Source organism: Rhinoderma darwinii, chromosome 3, assembly GCF_050947455.1.
Source record: "Rhinoderma darwinii isolate aRhiDar2 chromosome 3, aRhiDar2.hap1, whole genome shotgun sequence".
Classification (NCBI taxonomy): domain Eukaryota; kingdom Metazoa; phylum Chordata; class Amphibia; order Anura; family Rhinodermatidae; genus Rhinoderma; species Rhinoderma darwinii.
Window position 1 is genome coordinate 28,360,516 of NC_134689.1, and position 18,994 is coordinate 28,379,509.

General features: G+C 43.8%; 1 protein-coding gene across 3 annotated transcripts in view; it reads left to right on the forward strand.

Annotated features, from left to right (window-relative positions):
- Positions 1-12,502: 12,502 nt before the first annotated feature.
- Positions 12,503-18,994, forward strand: part of RNF130 (ring finger protein 130) — a 211,872-nt gene continuing 205,380 nt past the window's right edge. For all 3 annotated transcript variants that reach the window (XM_075856194.1, XM_075856193.1, XM_075856195.1), the window contains exon 1: positions 12,503-13,571. In XM_075856194.1, the coding sequence (XP_075712309.1) occupies positions 13,334-13,571 (238 nt within the window). In that variant the 5' untranslated portion in view covers positions 12,503-13,333. The remainder of the gene's footprint in view (positions 13,572-18,994) is intronic.

Consider the following 18,994-nt stretch of genomic DNA (forward strand, 5'->3'; position numbering starts at 1 on the left):
CTGCCGCGTCATCCAGGGAGATCGGGCTGGATGCCGAAGGAGGGACGCGTCACCAAGACAACGGGCGGTAAGTATGAATTTCTTTGACTTTCACAAGGGAAAGTGCTGTCCCTTCTCTCTATCCTGCACTGATAGGGAGAAGGGAAGTACTTTTACCGCAGTCCGCAGCAGCTAGTCCGCATCAATTTACTGCACATTTTGTGCAGATCCGCAGCAGAATCTGCAACGCAGATTCTGTGCGGCATTGATGCGGACAGTTGCGGAGGAAATCCGCCACGTGTGGTCATGCCCTTAGTCCTGCACGGGTCTCCCGTGCAGGCAGGAGCTGGGGCTCTGCTGTCTGATGACAGCTGAGCTCCTGCTCCAACGCCCGCGATCGAAGTTTACTTCGATCGCGGCCGTTTAACCCGTTAAATGCCGCCGTCAATAGCGACCGCGGCATTTAACTTTGTTTACAGAGGGAGTGCGCTCCCTCTGTCACCCATCGGTGGCCCGCGAATGAAATCGCGGGTCTCCGATGGGGTGTCATGGCAGCCGGGGGACTGATAAAAGCCCCCAGGTCTGCCCTGGACATATGCCTGTTAGGACGCGCCGGAGGCACGTCCTAACAGATTGCCTGTCAGATTTACACTGACAGGCAATAATGCTCTGGTATACGAAGTATACCAAAGCATTATAGCAGCGATCGGAACATCGCACAATAAAGTCCCCTAGTGGGACTAATAAAATAAGTAATCAAAGTGAAATAAAGATGATTAATAAAAAGTACAGTAAAAAAAATAAATAAAACCATTTTTTTCCATAAAAAGTGGTTTTATTTAGTAAAAGTGTAAAAAAAAAAAAAAAGTACACATATGTGGTATCGCCGCGACCGTAATGACTCCATTAATAAAGTTAATATGTAATTTAAACCGCAAAGTGAACACCGTAAAAAAAAAACGCAAAAAACCATGGCGAAATTTCAATTTTTTTCCATTGCCCCCCAAAAAAGTCATAATAAAAATGAATCAATAAGTCCCATGCACCCCAAAACAGTACCATTCAAAACTACGTCTTGTCCCGCAGAAAACAAGCCCAAAAAATCACTACATTAATGGAAAAATAAAAAAATTAAGGCTCTTGGAAAGCGACGATGCAAAAACAAATAATTTTAGTTCAAAAGAGTTTTTATTGTGCAAAAGTCGTAAAACATAAAAAAACCTCCATATGTGGTATCGCCGTAATCGTACCGACCCATAGAATAAAGTTAACATGTTATTTACGTCGCATAGTGAACGGCGTCAATTTAAAAACGCATAGAACAATGGCGGAATTTCAGGTTTTTTTTATAATCCCCCCCAAAAAGGTTAATAAAAGTTAATATAAAAATTATATGTACCCAAAAATGGTGCTATTAAAAAGCACAACTAATCCCGCAAAAAACAAGTCCTCATACAGCTATGTAGACGAAAAAATAAGAACGTTATAGCTCTTTGAATGCGACTATAGAAAAACGAATAAAATAGCTTGGTCATTAAGGCCTAAAATGGGCTGGTCACTAAGGGGTTAAACCAGTAATATTATTATCATCATTATTATTATCATCATCATCATCATCATCATCATCATTATCATCATTATATCATTATTATTATTGTTATTATCATTATTATTATTATTATTATTATTACTGCATTAGGACATCTGGTAGAATTTCTATAGATCTGTCATTATAACAGAAATTATGAAAACTGATACAATTTATGGCCCCTTTTACCATGGAGTCCCTTTTGCATACTACACATTAATGATGTCTTTAGCCAGTTAATCCTCTACAAAGAATCAATTCCCCCGCATGGAAGAATGAAGCTCTAGCAGTTCAGTAGCAGATGTACAAACTATTCACCCTGCTCGTAAAGGATGCAATAAAACCAATTATAAAGAAGCCACAATGGCTAAAAGCCAGTGAACAGGAGGCAGCATCTGCCACATTACTAATAAGAGGGTCTATGTTTTCTAATGACCTAATGTGGACACAAGGCAGATGCTCAATAGGGTATTGTGTGCACTGCAAAAAGGTACTATAAAAGTGTAGGCCACAAATCGATTAGACTCTATTCATACCACTTTGGTCATACAGTTGGCAGTATACATCTAGATATAAAAACAAAGTAGCCATACTTAACCCCTTAATGACCAGCCTATTTTAGACCTTAATGACCAAGCTATTTTTTAAGTTTTTCCATCGTCGCATTCCAAGAGCTAGAACCTTTTTATTTTTGCGTCGACATAGCTGGATAAGGTCTTGTTTTTTGCGGGACAAGTTGTATTTTTTAATAGCACCATTTTTAGGTACATATTATTTATTGATTAACTTTTATTAACTTTTTTTTTGGGGGGGGAATAGAAAAAAATCAGAAATTTTGCCACTCTTTTTTGCGTGCTAAATCTACGCCGTTTACCGTGTGGTATAAATAACACAATAACTTTATTCAGCGGGTTGTTACGATTGCAACGATACCAAATTTGTATAGATTTTGTATGTTTTACTACTTTTACACAGTAAAAACGCTTTTTTTTTCAAAATTATTTGGTTTTGTGTCTCCATACTTGAAGAGCCGTAAAGTTTTTATTTTTTCGCCGATGCGGTTGTATGAGGGCTTTTTTTTTGCGGGACAACTTGTAGTTTTTATTGGTACCATTTTGGAGTAGATGCGACTTTTTGATCACGTTTTATCACATTTTTTTAAAGACAGTATTCACAGAAAACAGCAATTTTTCCATAGTTTTTTATTACATTTTTTATGCCGTTCACCGTGCGGGTTAAATAATGTAATAGAATTATAGTCGGGGTCGTTACGGACGCGGCGATACCAAATATGTGTAACTTTTTAACTTTATTTTGTTTTTTTAATAGTAAAGCATTTTGTAAGGGGAAAAACTGGGTTTTTCATTTTTTTTCACATTTTTGTTAAAATTAACTTTATTAAACTTTTTTTTCACTTTTTTACTAGTCCCATTAGGGGACTATAATATGCGATTCTGCGATCGCATTTATAATACACTGCAATACATCTGTCTTGCAGTGTATTACTGCCTGTCCGTTTAACACGGACAGGCATCTGCTAGGTCATGCCTGCGGCATGATCTAGCAGGCATTCACTCCAGGCAGATCTGGGGGCCTTTATTAGACCCCCGGCTGCCATTAGAGACACAGACACTCGGCGATCGTATCGCCGGGTGTCGGTGGGGGAGAGAGGGAGCTCCCTCCCTCTCTCCAAAACCACTCAGATGCGGTGCTCGCTATTGAGCGCCGCATCTGAGGGGTTAAACGTGTGAGATTGATACTAATTTCGATCTCACACGGCAGAGCAGGGACGCTCCCAGCCCTCAGCTGCCTCTGGCAGCTGAGAGCAGGGAGATTTGACAGCTCCCTGCTCTGTAAACTTATTCCAATGCCGCGACGTAAAAAGTCTATGGCATCAGAATAAGGCCCGTTAGTGACCGACGTAGAAACACGATGGGCCGGTCACTAACGGGTTAAAGGGGCTTTCAAGCTACTAAAAATTGATGGCCTGTCCTCAGGATAGGCCATCAATAGCTGATGGGTCGGGGTTTGACTTTCGGGACCCTTGCCGACCAACTGTTTTTAAGGGGCCGCAGCGCTGGTACGAGCTCTGCGGCCCCTTCATTTCTTCTTGCTTACTGTGAGTCGACATGCATGTAGCGACGATGCATGGGTATTGCAGCCTTTTCTCTCATTCACTTCAATGGGAGAAACGGCTGCAATACCTGTGAATCGCCGCTAAATGCGTGTCAACGACTCACAGTAAGCAAGAAGAAATGAAGGGGAAACAGCGCTTGTACAAACGCTGTGGCCCCTTCAAAACAGCTGATTGGCAGGGGTCCCGAAAGACGGACCCCGACCCATCAGCTATTGATGGCCTATCTCGAGAATAGGCCATCAATTTTTAGTGGCTGAAAAACCCCTTTAAGGGCAGCTCTAGATTTATGTGGTCCCATTTGCGATAGAGTCAGAGTGGGCCACCTTATGCCCCAACTTCTTTCACCCACTATATTAACTACCAATTATGCCATCAGTGGCACTTAGGCTGTGTTCAATAGCAACCGATCTGTTGCCACAGCAGCCAGAGGCCTATTGACAGTATCCAGGTCTGCCCTCAGTCTCCTATTATTAAAGGGGTTTTCCAGTCCTAAGAAATTGATGACCTTTGGATAGGCAATCAATAATTGATCGGTGGGGGTTCGACTCCCGACACCCCTGCGGATCAGCTGTTATGTAGGGGCCACAGAGCTTGTACGAACGCTGCTTTCCCTTCATTTTAACCTGCTCCTACTGGGAATTGCCGACAAACTTGTAGCGACGGTTCACAGTATTACAGCCTTCTCCCATTCAAGTGAATGGGAGAAGGCTGTAATGCTATGAACCGCCGCTACAAGTGTGTCGGTGATTGACAGTACGAGCAGATAAGAAATTAAGGAGAAGCAGGGCTCGTACGAATGCTGCAGCCCCTTCAAAATAGCTAATCGGTGGGGGGGTGCCAGGAGTTGGACCCCACCGATCAGTTATTGATGGCATATTCTCAGGATAGGCCATCAATTTCTAAGGACTGGAAAACCCCTTTAATGACAGGACACTGATGGCAGACCTGAATACTCACAATAGGACTCCGGCTGCTGTGGCAACCGATCTGCAACCACGATTTTATTACGGTAGGAGCAATAAGGGAGGCCCCTCCCTCTATTTAACAGTGTAGTTGCTATTGACTGCGGCATCGGAGCGGTTAAACAGTCGGGAGTAGAGATACCTCTGATTCCGGACGTTTCAGGTGGGTGCCAGCTGTTTAAAACAGCCAGCACCTGCCCGGTATGGTGCCATCTTGGGGTGGCGCACAACCGACATAACTGTATGTCAGATGTCGCCAAGGGGTAATTTCCCCTTTGTTTGTACATTAATTAAACTCACAATAGCATATACCGTAAGTCTCTTTAGTCCTCATGCCCACGAACGTAAAAACGGCCGTAATTACGGGCCTATAGACTTCTATTGACCACGGGTACCTTCCCGTTTGCTTACTGGAAGGTGCCCGGGCCATTGAAAAATATAGAACATGTCCTATTTCAGGCCGTAATTACGACACGAGCAGGCCCATAGAAGTCTATGGGGCTCCCGTAATTACGGGTGGCTACGTGTGTGCGCACGTAATTATGGGAGCGTTGCTAGGCGACGTCAGGGGATAGTCACTGTCCAGGGTGCTGAAAGAGTTAACTGATTGGCAGTAACTCTTTCAGCACCCGGGACAGTGACTACCGCTGTAGTTAATAGTATTAAAAGTTAACTTACCTGCTTCTTCCTCCAGTCCGGCCTCCCGGGATGACGTTTCATCCCATGTGACCACTGCAGCCAATCACAGGGTGCAGCGGTCACATGGACTGCCGCGTCATCCAGGGAGGTCGGACTGGATGTCAAAAGAGGGAGGCGTCACAAAGACAACGGCCGGGGTACGTATGAACTTCTTTTACTTACAATCGCTGCATTCCGCTGAGGAAACTCTGCCCGAAATGGCTGCCCCTTCACTCTATCCCCCACTGATAGAGAGAAGGGGCTGCCGATTTGTGCAATGCAATTTTGCAGAGAAAACGGGTCCGTAAATACGGGTGGAATACTGGTGACAACGGGCCCGTATTTACGTTTGTGTGCATGAGGCCTTAGGATGGGGTTCCAGATCTGTGGATGAGTTGTACCTTGTAACACTTTATAATGCCATTTCTGCTTTGCATCTATTGGCACCTGGTTGCTCACACGCGATTGATTACGATGTCGGTAATTAATCACTTCACTGACATGCGCAGTTTTGAACACATACTATTAATGAGCGGCACTAAACTCGGCCTCCCTTAGTAATTAATCTATGTGTAGGTACTAGTGTTTTTATACATTTTCAAGTACGGTATGCACAGTTTAGTATGGAAATTGTAATGAACAATGACACATTTTGATACACTTTTTGTATGTTTGTATTCTATAAAAAGGCAATAATCGCTATTTCAAACTAAAGTAAAAGACACGTGTGTTGGTGTGTGTGTGTGTGTGTGTGTGTGTGTGTGTGTGTGTGTATATATGTATATATATCTGTAATGATTTGTATCACATCACTTGAAAAAGTCTCTGAGATGTATGAAACGTATGTACATGAGTAAATAGTCAAGCATTTGGCCCTTTGGAGTGCTGCAATCTTTTCTTCTGTTATTAGGCCCTGTTCACACGGAGTTTTTTGCAGGAGGAAAATTCCTCCTGCAAAAACTGCTCCAGTAGGTTTTTGCACAGTGGTTTGACAAAAACTCGTCAAAACACTCGTCGAGGGTTTTTTTTCCTCTTTCTGACTCATTGAAATGGGGTTTTGGAGGAGGAAACCGCCTCAAGATGGGTCATGTTGCTTCTTTTTACCACGACGAGTTTTTTTTACTCGTGGAAAAAAAACTCGTCTGCCTCCCATTGAAATCAATGGGAGGCATTTTCGGGCGGTTTTTGAGGAGTTTTTTGGTGTGGTTTCTGCCCCAAAAAACTCGTCAAAAAACTCCGTGTGAACAGGGCCTTATATATTTATCCAGCTGTAACCCTGACAGAACTCTACTAGATCTTTTTTTTTTTATAGCACTCCCTGTATAACAGATCAATCTAGTAAAAAACACTTAAGGCCCCTTTACACTGGCCAATTATCGGGCAAACGAGCATTCACAGAACTCTCGTTCCCGATAATTGGCCTGTGTAAACAGGGCAACGATCAGCCGATGAACGAGCAAACGCTCGTTCATCGGCTGATCATATCGTTTTAAATGCTGAAACTATTATCGTTGTCGGAAGCACATCTCCTTGTGTAAACGGAGACGCGCTGCTGACATGATAATAATGTATGGAGACGAGCGATCGGAGTAACGAGCGATCAGAGTAACGAGCGATCAGAGTAACGAGCGATCAGAGTAACGAGCGATCAGAGTAACGAGCGATCAGAGTAACGAGCGATCAGAGTAACGAGCGATCAGAGTAACGAGCACTCGTCCCCATACCAGCTCCTTGTGAAATGAGCTGTCGCGTTGATCAGCGCTCGTTCACACAGCCCATGTCGGGCCATGTAAAGGTACATTTGGTTATGTATTACTATCAGGGTAGAAGAAGCTTTCGGGAATCTAAATCTACACGTCAGAAGATTAATATAAAATCTGATCATGTATCTGACAGATCAAAGATATAGAAGAATCAAAGTGATGAGAATTAATTTACCACATGGGGCTCATCTGACCACTGTAAATAATAAACTTTGTTCTTCATTCATTGAAGAACATTTATAAAAACTGACACTCCTGAAATCGACCGCAGAGAGAACAAAAGAATAACACGTCCCACTGTGCCCAAATACCCTCCGGACATAGCAGATGTAATTCATAGCTGGGTTTCTTATCTTTCTTTCACTGTATGGATGGTTCAATCCACAAGGAATAGCTTTATGTAGTGCGGTGTAAGGCCGGATTCACACACAGCGGTTTGCTGCGTATGTGCAGTTTTCATGGCGTTTTTTTAATGTTTTTTAGTGTAGCCAGGTGTTATATTAAAGTCTATATTAAAATATCAAATGCACTACACACAATTTTGTGATCAGTGGCGTTGTTTTCCAAACACAGCATGCTCTATGTATGGCGTTTTTCAGGCGTTTTTTTTCCCAAAGGCTTCTCCATAGGATTAAAAAATGCAGGAAAAAACATGTACAAAAGGACACCACATAAAAAACATAACAAAAACGCGTGTTTCATCTTCGTTTCGCCAGCATTTTTAGAAGCGTTTTTTTTGATGCAGTATAAAGCGGCAGATAAATTCTGTGTGTGAGAGGGGCCTAAAACTCTTTCCCTTAAAATCATGGTTTGGCGAATGAAACACATTGTCAACATTGACAAATTTTCATAATATTCAGATTTTTTGGGGAGAATAATGAACGTCATGGTTTATAAAAACACCCCTATAATGCCATAGATGTTCAGTATATCTCTTCTGTCTGGGTGGCACCCATGGAACTTTCCAATTTCAGTTTCATAAATAGAATGTGAGAACTACAAAAGTGTCAGGACCAGGGGAACAATAGTGGATATAATTCTACATAACATTTCAGATTCATATGGCAATTAGGGTCGGTGGAAAATGGGTATACAACAGTCATTAGGCAACAGGTTTCAGATCTAGAAGACTTATTCACCGCCTGAAAGAACGATTCAAATGTCTCTTTATTAGTTGATTTGATTAAAAAATGGCTCTAAAAGCCCAGTTATCCAATACAGGCAAAAGCAAGTGATCAGAGGAAAGAGAAGTGTCAGTGGGTGATAGTATGTGTATCCACCCATAGATCGCAATCTCTCCTTATATCATAACCGTTCACTGAACCCTTGCCAATAGTTGTCCATGTAGTTGTCTACGCGTTTCAGTACCACCTATCTATGTGATACGTCATCAGGGATTATTTAAAGAGGCTCTGTCACCAGATTTTGCAACCCCTATCTGCTATTGCAGCAGATAGGCGCTGCAATGTAGATTACAGTAACGTTTTTATTTTTAAAAAAACGAGCATTTTTGGCCAAGTTATGACCATTTTTGTAGTTATGCAAATGAGGCTTGCAAAAGTCCAAGTGGGTGTGTTTAAAAGTAAAAGTCCAAGTGGGCGTGTATTATGTGCGTACATCGGGGCGTTTTTAATACTTTTACTAGCTGGGCGTTCTGATGAGAAGTATCATCCACTTCTCTTCAGAACGCCCAGCTTCTGCCAGATCACGCTGTGACGTCACTCACAGGTCCTGCATCGTGTCAGACGAGCGAGGACACATCGGCACCAGAGGCTATAGTTGATTCTGCAGCAGCATCGGCGTTTGCAGGTAAGTAGCTACATCGACTTACCTGCTAACGCCGATGCTGCTGCAGAATCAACTGAAGCCTCTGGTGCCGATGTGTCCTCGCTCGTCTGACACGATGCAGGACCTGTGAGTGACGTCACAGCATGATCAGGCAGAAGCTGGGCGTTCTGAAGAGAAGTGGATGATACTTCTCGTCAGAGCGCCCAGCTAGTAAAAGTATTAAAAACGCCCCGATGTACGCACATAATACACGCCCACTTGGACTTTTACTTTTAAACACACCCACTTGGACTTTTGCAAGTCTCATTTGCATAACTACAAAAATGGTCATAACTTGGCCAAAAATGCTCGTTTTTTAAAAATAAAAACGTTACTGTAATCTACATTGCAGCGCCTATCTGCTACAATAGCAGATAGGGGCTGCAAAATCTGGTGACAGAGCCTCTTTAAACATTCATTTATCCACCGGTTAGCACTGTTTTTGTGCTTATTAAGCCTCCCGGCGTTTGTACAACTCAGATGTAATGGCCGCGCACGCGCCGGAGAAACACCGGATATTTAAAGGCTAGAGTCCGCTTCTCTGTCCCCGTCATTTCGGTAGGCCACCAATCCTGTTTTTGGAAGAAAGCAGGCATGTTTTTCAAGTACTGTACAACCCCTTTTAGGCCTTCTGCAAACACACTTTTTTTATTAGGTTTTTTTTTGCTTGTAAAATATGCCATAAATTTCAAGCGTATTTTATAGCATTTCATACAAACTTTTTTGGTGGCGTTATTTATTACATTTGTAACATGCTTTTTTTTCTGGCATTCTTCCAGTCCTTTAGAGAAACCTGTGGGGAAAAATGCCCCCAAAAATATGATATACCCATAGCATGCTACATCTAAAAAAACAAAACACCAAAACGCCACAAACTAAAAGTAGTAGTGCGTTTTATATTTCACTAAAGACTATACTGTAACATCACGCGCCATGGGGTTTAATTTGACTAAATTGATAAAAGTCAGTAAAAGTGGTAACATATGGTTTGGCGGTATAGATCAAGTAAATTTGGGACTATACTTCTAAAATTGGTACACGTGTCAGGGAGGGGGAGAACTGGGAAATTGCCCAGGTGCCCCATCCTCTTAGGGCCCCGGGCCTGCCTGCGGCTGCTACAGGGCACATGCTGCCCGGCCCATAAAAGTTATGGGCTGGGCGGCAGGGGCCCCCTCATGCTCAGTGGTGTCGCTAGCACTGGAGGGGGCCCCATTCACTTGTATCTGCATCCTCAGGATGCAAATAAACAGGGGGGATGACTGTGTAGCACTATATACAAGGGGGGGTCGTGTAGCACTATATACAAGGGGGGGTCGTGTAGCACTATATACAAGGGGGGGTCGTGTAGCACTATATACATTGGGGGGTCTGTAGCACCATATACAAGTGGGGGTTGTGTAGCACTATATACAAGGGAGGGGGGCTGTGTAACACTATATACAACGGAGGGAAGGCTGTGTAGCACTATATGCAAGGGAGGGGGCTGTGTAGCACTATATACAAGGGAGGGAAGGCTGTGAAGCACTATATACAAGGGAGGGGGCTGTGTAGCACTATATACAAGGGGGGGTCGTGTAGCACTATATACAAGGGGGGGTCGTGTAACACTATATACAAGGGGGGTCGTGTAGCACTATATACAAGGGGGGGGTCTGTAGCACCATATACAAGTGGGGGTTGTGTAGCACTATATACAAGGGAGGGGGGCTGTGTAACACTATATACAACGGAGGGAAGGCTGTGTAGCACTATATGCAAGGGAGGGGGCTGTGTAGCACTATATACAAGGGAGGGAAGGCTGTGAAGCACTATATACAAGGGAGGGGGCTGTGTAGCACTATATACAAGGGAGGGAAGGCTGTGAAGCACTATATACAAGGGAGGGGGCTGTGTAGCACTATATACAAGGGAGGGGGCTGTGTAGCACTATATACAAGGGAGGGGGCTGTGTAGCACTATATACAAGGGAGGGGGCTGTGTAGCACTATATACAAGGGAGGGAAGGCTGTGAAGCACTATATACAAGGGAGGGGGCTGTGTAGCACTATATACAAGGGAGGGGGCTGTGTAGCACTATATACAAGGGAGGGGGCTGTGTAGCACTATATACAAGGGAGGGGGAAGTGTAGCACTATATACAAGGGAGGGGGCTGTGTAGCACTATATACAAGGGAGGGAAGGCTGTGAAGCACTATATACAAGGGAGGGAAGGCTGTGAAGCACTATATACAAGGGAGGGGGCTGTGTAGCACTATATACAAGGGAGGGGGCTGTGTAGCACTATATACAAGGGAGGGGGCTGTGTAGCACTATATACAAGGGAGGGGGAAGTGTAGCACTATATACAAGGGAGGGGGCTGTGTAGCACTATATACAAGGGAGGGAAGGCTGTGAAGCACTATATACAAGGGAGGGAAGGCTGTGAAGCACTATATACAAGGGAGGGGCTGTGTAGCACTATATACAAGGGAGGGAAGGCTGTGAAGCACTATATACAAGGGAGGGGGCTGTGTAGCACTATATACAAGGGAGGGGGCTGTGTAGCACTATATACAAGGGAGGGGGCTGTGTAGCACTATATACAAGGGAGGGGGCTGTGTAGCACTATATACAAGGGAGGGAAGGCTGTGAAGCACTATATACAAGGGAGGGGGCTGTGTAGCACTATATACAAGGGAGGGGGCTGTGTAGCACTATATACAAGGGAGGGGGAAGTGTAGCACTATATACAAGGGAGGGGGCTGTGTAGCACTATATACAAGGGAGGGAAGGCTGTGAAGCACTATATACAAGGGAGGGGGCTGTGTAGCACTATATACAAGGGAGGGGGCTGTGTAGCACTATATACAAGGGAGGGGGCTGTGTAGCACTATATACAAGGGAGGGAAGGCTGTGAAGCACTATATACAAGGGAGGGGGCTGTGTAGCACTATATACAAGGGAGGGGGCTGTGTAGCACTATATACAAGGGAGGGGGCTGTGTAGCACTATATACAAGGGAGGGGGAAGTGTAGCACTATATACAAGGGAGGGGGCTGTGTAGCACTATATACAAAGGAGGGAAGGCTGTGAAGCACTATATACAAGGGAGGGAAGGCTGTGAAGCACTATATACAAGGGAGGGGCTGTGTAGCACTATATACAAGGGAGGGGGCTGTGTAGCACTATATACAAGGGAGGGAAGGCTGTGTAGCACTATATACAAGGGAGGGAAGGCTGTGTAGCACTATATACAAGGGAGGGGGGCTGTGTAGCACTATATACAAGGGAGGAAAGGCTGTGTAGCACTATATACAAGGGAGAGGGGCTGTGTAGCACTATATACAAGGGAGGGGGCTGTGTAGCACTATATACAAGGGGGGTTGTGTGGCGCTATCTACAGGGGGCACAAAGAGGGCATTACTGGTAGGACGGTAACACAATACCGTAATACCGAAAACTATGGTCCTTTTTTGTACTACGCATGCGCGCCATAATAATTACGGCCGCTGGAAAAGACTCGGAGCCGGCGATCACGTGATGAGGAGGGGCTAGTCCCTTCCTCTCCGTCTAGCCCCGCCTCCTCCCCTCAGACTGCTTGCGCCGGCGGCGGCAGCAGCAGCAGTTCGGGGAGCTGTGTGTGCTGTGTCACTGAGCCGCCCTGCATTAAGTCCTTGTCACCTCCAGCGTCCAGTTTCCGGTGCTCACTTATCGCTGCAGGCAATTTACAGTCATCCCAGCACAGACTGCGCGTTATAAGAGAGGAGGAAAAGTTCCGGCAGCGCTTTCTTTTAACAGCTGCAATCCAGCTGCCTGGGGGGAGACAGGAGACTGTCACATTGCGCTGTGTGCCAGCTGCAGGGACACTGGCACCCATGTGACACCCTGTCATTATAGCCTTACAGAAGCCAAGGATGTGCCCCTGAGATCCCCCTTACCTGCTATATCCTCATCACCTCCACCCTGCTGCATCCAAGACCCTCTGTAGACAATGCCCTGTGCCCCTTGTTGTTGATCACAGCTGTAACCCTTCATTGCCAGCACCCTGCTATGGATTGAAAATAAACCAACCACCTTGGAGAGTGGCGATGTCAGAGGGCATCTCTTTGTGTTGGTGCTTTGCCCAATAATTGGATTATGACTGCATGCTCTGCTTTAAGTAAGATCCTATCTGGCTACATTTTCCGCAAAGCTGTTTCTTTATGTAGGTGTGCCAAGATCTAGTTTAGTCATTTTATGGTTGTTTTTTTTTTTCCAGAACTAATAATTGGTTTGACCCGTAATAATGTAAGGGTATTACACACCATCCTGGAGAGTACAGAAATTCCTTATTGCTAAAGGGGTAATTTAGCATTTTTGCACTTTTAGAATTTTATTTCTTGGTTTGTACCAAAGGATCGTTTTTCTAAACCGCGAAAAAATGATTTTAAGGCGGTCGATGCAGTATCTGAACTGTTTGCCTTTACTAGTCCTCTTGCCCTGCTCAGTGGTCCATGGCGCGTCTGAGACCACCAATGTGGAATATTACAATGCCATCGTGAATGTAACAGCGCTGGAGCCTGGCAGCAAACCTGTACTTGACGGCGGGCGCTATGGGTTGGACTCCCCTGTTACTGAAGCAAAAGGGATCATTGTGACACCTGTCAACATCCAAGGAGGTATTTATTTTACGTTCTTCTGTATTGATGGATTTGATGTTTTATGTTTTGACAAAATGTAACATTTTATACATCTAAAATGAACAGCGCTGCGGAATATGTTGACGTTCTATACAGTAGACAACGAGAAATAATGTGCAGAAGCTTATATTAACAAAAAAATAGACTGCAAGCCTGCAAGACTACTTTGTCCTCAGATGTGTTTGACAGAGATTTTTTTGTTTGCTTGGGTTTTTTTTTTGTTTTGTTTTTTTGCTATGATGCAACTACTTATGCAAAATAATGGGACCCAAAAATTCAATCCACGAAAAAAAATTCTATGGGCCTGTTCACATCTGCGTTAGGGGCTCCGTCGCAGTTTCCATCAAGAATACCGGAAGCAATAGCGTAGCATGCTGAGCTATTTCCGGGAAATTCGACAGAACCCATTAAAGTCAATGGGTTCCGTCGGGCACCGGTTGTCTGATGGAGCATTACAACGGAAGCCCGAACGCAGAGGTGAATAGGGCCTAACAATTACTATAGTCCAGAGCTGGACAAGTACCAATGCATCTAGAAATTTGCCTCGTCTACTAAGGTATTCATTCCGTTAAAACGACGGAACCCTTGCACAACCGACACAAACTGAAACCAATTGCACCGGATCAGTCACCATTGCAATCAATGGTGATGCAAACGGAAACCTACAGCTTCCGTTTGTCTCGGTCAGGGTTCTGTTCTGACGGGAAGCTCCGACGGAGCATCATAACGGAACCCTGACACAGATGTGAACGAAGCCTTATTCGTGTGCAGTATTAGGACATTTGTTCTGGAGACCCTGGACTGTCTGTATATTACAGGAATGGCCTATTGATTTTTAATGGGCACCATGCAATGCTTCATTTCTCCTGAAGAGGGAAATAAATAGTGGCCGCTGTGTTCCTAGAACATGATCGGATAGTCTCTGGGGATCGGTCACAGGACAACCTTTTAGTTATATTTAGCTTAACAGTCTTCACCGACCCTATTACGGTGAATAATACCAAATTTATTTAGCTATGATGGGATAATTTTTTGATGTAAAACTTCCCATCATTTAAAAAAAATACCTTGTTATGTAAATAGACGATCTAGACCATTATCCCGGCACGTTAGTCTGTTTGGGAACGAAATCTGGGATTACGGTATTTTCTGACATGTCATTCAGACTTGTCCACTAGTAGTAATCTGGGAGCTGGGACCACGTCGATATACTGATTGAACTTGTATAAACCCGTTTTCAATGGAGGTCTCTACTGTAACCCACTAATTTCATTCATAATAATTTCATTACGGATTCACACATGAAAAAAAAAGTTGCATGTTCCATCAGACGCTGTATGTATGGAGACATTGCTTTTAGGGGAGAATATCTCCCTGCATTTCTGACCATTATAAGACTTGTATTCTGCAATTTTTACAGCCGTTTTCCCCCTGCAGCTTCTATTTCTAATTATCCGTTTTCGCTGAGGTAGTGGGTGAAGCCTAACTGCTATCATGTCTTCTATGCACTGCACACAGTCAAGAGGAGAGTCCTGACCTCCTATTTTTAGATTTTAGAAGCTGCAGCCGCATAGAGTGGACTATACAGCAGTAATGAGCAGTGTAGCTGTGAATCAAGCACTGGTGTGAGAGAGAACACTTACCAAGAAGCTGCAGCATGTCTGTGTGTGTCTCTGTCTTTTTCACTCTACTCCTAGTATCTCCTCTCCCTCCCCTCTTTATAGACTTCTACGGGCAGCGTGTATGTGTGTCTCATCCTGCTCCCCCTCCCTTGCTTGACAACAGGGGAAGGACAGCAGATTACAGTAAGGGAGACACCTAGTGGCAGTGACTTCACACATAATTTGCATGGATATAACCACTACATTTGAATTATACCATTAGATCAGCAGAAGTTGTTTAAAAAGTTCATGTTTATTTACGTGACTTCTCGACTTGCTGGCTGATATGTAAGTTTTGTCCTATAGCAAAGAACTGAGGACGTGATGTGTGCATTTATATACATGTCAGACTTTTGTTTTTACTGTAAGTCGGAGCTGAGCCCTAACCTCAATAAATACCCCTTCTTTTTTTGCTGTGGATTTCACCTTTTACATTGCAAAGGGAGAAATCTGCAGTGAAAACCTGCAACAAAATTTTGCATGGATGTATTGAAAACCCCATCAACATGTAGTGTGCTGTAAATTGATGCCGATTTTCAGTGCAGAATCGGCATCGAACATCTGCTACATGTGAACATACCCTTACTGTCTATTTACTATCTGGGAATAGTAAGATATGTTACATTCAGTACAATGCCAGTATTTGCTTTCCAGTATTCCAGGTTCAGTACAAGACAATTCATCTTATTTGCTTTAGGGTAGACCGATACCTGTCCACCTGACCCATCCACTTTTTCATATATTAAGGCTACATTCACACGAGGTGCACCCGTGCGGGACACGTTACCACGCATCCCCCATAAATTAGAGTTTGTGGGGGGATGCCTGAAAACGCAAGAAAATAGGACATGTCCTATTTTTTCACGGACCCTTCACGCGTTCCATTGAAACAACGGTCGTGTGAACAGCCCCATTGAAATAAATGAGTCCATGTGACGGTCATTGTCTTAACCTCCATCACAAGGACGAGATACACGCTCGTCTGAATGAGCCCTTATGGTCCCATACAGACTGTTAAGCACCCATACAGTACACCTATCTGTATTCAGGACGTAACACCCGGACTCCCTTATGTATCCAATGCACCAAATAGATCCATATGGGGCTCTAAGTTCCGTTCTGTAGAACCGCAAGGGAGTACTTATGTTTCAGGGGTAGTTAAACACGGGTGCAATATGCTTTTCTAGATAAGGCCTGACTTGGAATAAGCCTGTTGCTTTCTTTAGCTATATCACATAGTGTCAGCTTGCCTAGCCCTTATTTTATGCTCCGTTATATAGTTGTCATGTACTTAAAGAGGCTCTGTCACCAGATTATAAGTGTCCTGTCTCCTACATAATGTGATCGGCGCTGTAATGTAGATAACAGTGCTTTTTATTTTGAAAAACGATAATTTTTTAGCACGTTACGAACTATTTTAGGTTTATGCTAATTCGTTTTTTAACTTTTGACCAAGTGGGCGTTGTAAGGAGAAGTGTATGATGCTGACCAATCCGCGTCATAGGCTTCTCTCCATTCATGTCCACCTGTACTCACAGCACAGCGTGATCTCGCGAGATCACACTGTGCTGTGTGAGTAAGTCCCACAGAAACTTTACCGAAGTGTCGGGAGTCTGAATAGACATCGCATCCTGGCTGGAGGCAATGTCTATTCACTCTCAAGACACTTCAGTAAAGTTACTGTGGATGTATGTGACAGAACAGCGAGATCACGCTGTGCTGTGAGTATAGATGGACATGAATGGAGAGAAGTGTATGACGCTGATTGGTCAGCGTCATACACTTCTCTTTACAACGCCCACTTGGTCATAAATTTAAAATCTCCCATTTGGGCATTAAGAAACTAATTAGCATAAATCTAAAATGATTCATAACTTGATCAAAAATTATCGTTTTTCAAAATAAAAACCACTGTTATCTACATTACAGCGCCGATCAGATTATGTAGGGGATAGAGCACTTATAATCTGGTGACAGAGCCTCTTTAAAGTGTTCCTTCAGGGTTTTACAAACATTGCCCTATGTACGATCAACATTTCCGACTCATCCTGTTCATCGAGCAGTTGTATGTGAACAAGCAATGCCCCAACCTTGCAGCCAAAAGTTCTCTACGTAGGCACATATTTTAGGGAAGCTCCACTTTTGGTGCCACTTTAATGATATAACATAACTAGCAATTCCTTCATATGTTATCATAGGAAATGTTTCCTTTACTAATCTGAGCATTTGAATAGTAACCTTGTATGGCTGCAGGGAATTTTAGGTTGCCAACTATTGTACTATAGGGGCTGTTGTGATCGTATAGGTGCTGTTTACTGAAGCCTGATTTCTGTATGCACTACGCATGCAGTTAGTGGCAATACCCATCATGTCAACCTGTATTATTTGTCGTCCAATTCTAAAAGTCATGTGCTGGTCAGTTTTTGCACTGAAGAGCTCTAATTGATACTCGAGGGGTTGCATTTTCATCTTTCGACTCACAGATTTGGATTCGCCATTGGAGAGAAACTCTAGCAGACAGATGATCTCATACCCATCACCCCCTAACCTAGCCAACATTATAAGTGTTATTCTATTTCCCCCGTATGCAATCTCTAACTTGCTTTTTAGAAGAGATTTATCTAATATCTGTCCACCATCTTGATTGTAGAAATCGCTGTGTGCAGCTGCAGCGCTGGTAACTACATGTACCTTAATGCCTTGCCCAGGCATTACATAGGAAGGTGCAGCCTAGGTTACATCTATCAGAAAATTAAAGTTATATAGATCATTCAAAATCCTGAGGAGAATGCTGAAGAGCCACAGATGTAGGTCTAAGGCACAGGAGAGATGGCGACTGCGCCCTGTGCTGCAGCATGCATGTTACAGGCAGTTTGGAAACTTTACCCCATTGTAGAGATGATTGATTGGCAATAGTCCTACATCTTCTAGGGGAAACAGAAAGCAATGTTGAGGAGATTCAGGCTGGGTTCACACGACCTATTTTCAGGCGTAAACGAGGCGTATTATGCCTCGTTTTACGTCTGAAAATAGGGCTACAATACGTCGGCAAACATCTGCCCATTCATTTGAATGGGTTTGCCGACGTACTGTGCAGACGAACTGTCATTTACGCGTCGTCGTTTGACAGCTGTCAAACGACGGCGCGTAAATTGACTGCCTCGGCAAAGCCTTTGCAACGTAATTTCAGCCGTTCTTCATTGAACTCAATGAAGAGCAGCTCAAGATTTACGAGCGTCTCAGACGCCTCGCATAATACGAGGAGGAGCTTTTACGGCTGAAACGAGGCAGCTGTTTTCTCCTGAAAACAGTCTGTCATTTCAGCCGTAAAAGCCTCTCACCGTGTGCACATACCCTCAGTGACAACAGCAGAGTTCACAGGGCTAAGAAGATTTCTGGTTATAGAGTGCACCGATGCATTGTGGCTAAACAATGGACCAGATACATTCTGCTTGATATTTTATTATTTGGAAACCTACAAGCCACAGAAGTGAAATCATGGTTTCAGATCAGAAATTAAATGGGAATCTTTCATTTTGGATTATTTTGGTATATTGCAGCTATTTGCATGGATACTGGAGCACTAGATGCTGTGCTAAAGAATCGCCTGTTCATGAGCCATTGGTTGCTTTATAATAAACCCCTAAATATTTCCTGGCGTCCCACCATGCGAAGATTTCATTGGTTCTTCCTGGACGGCTTCCTATTGATAACCGAGATATTATACCCTTATACAGATGA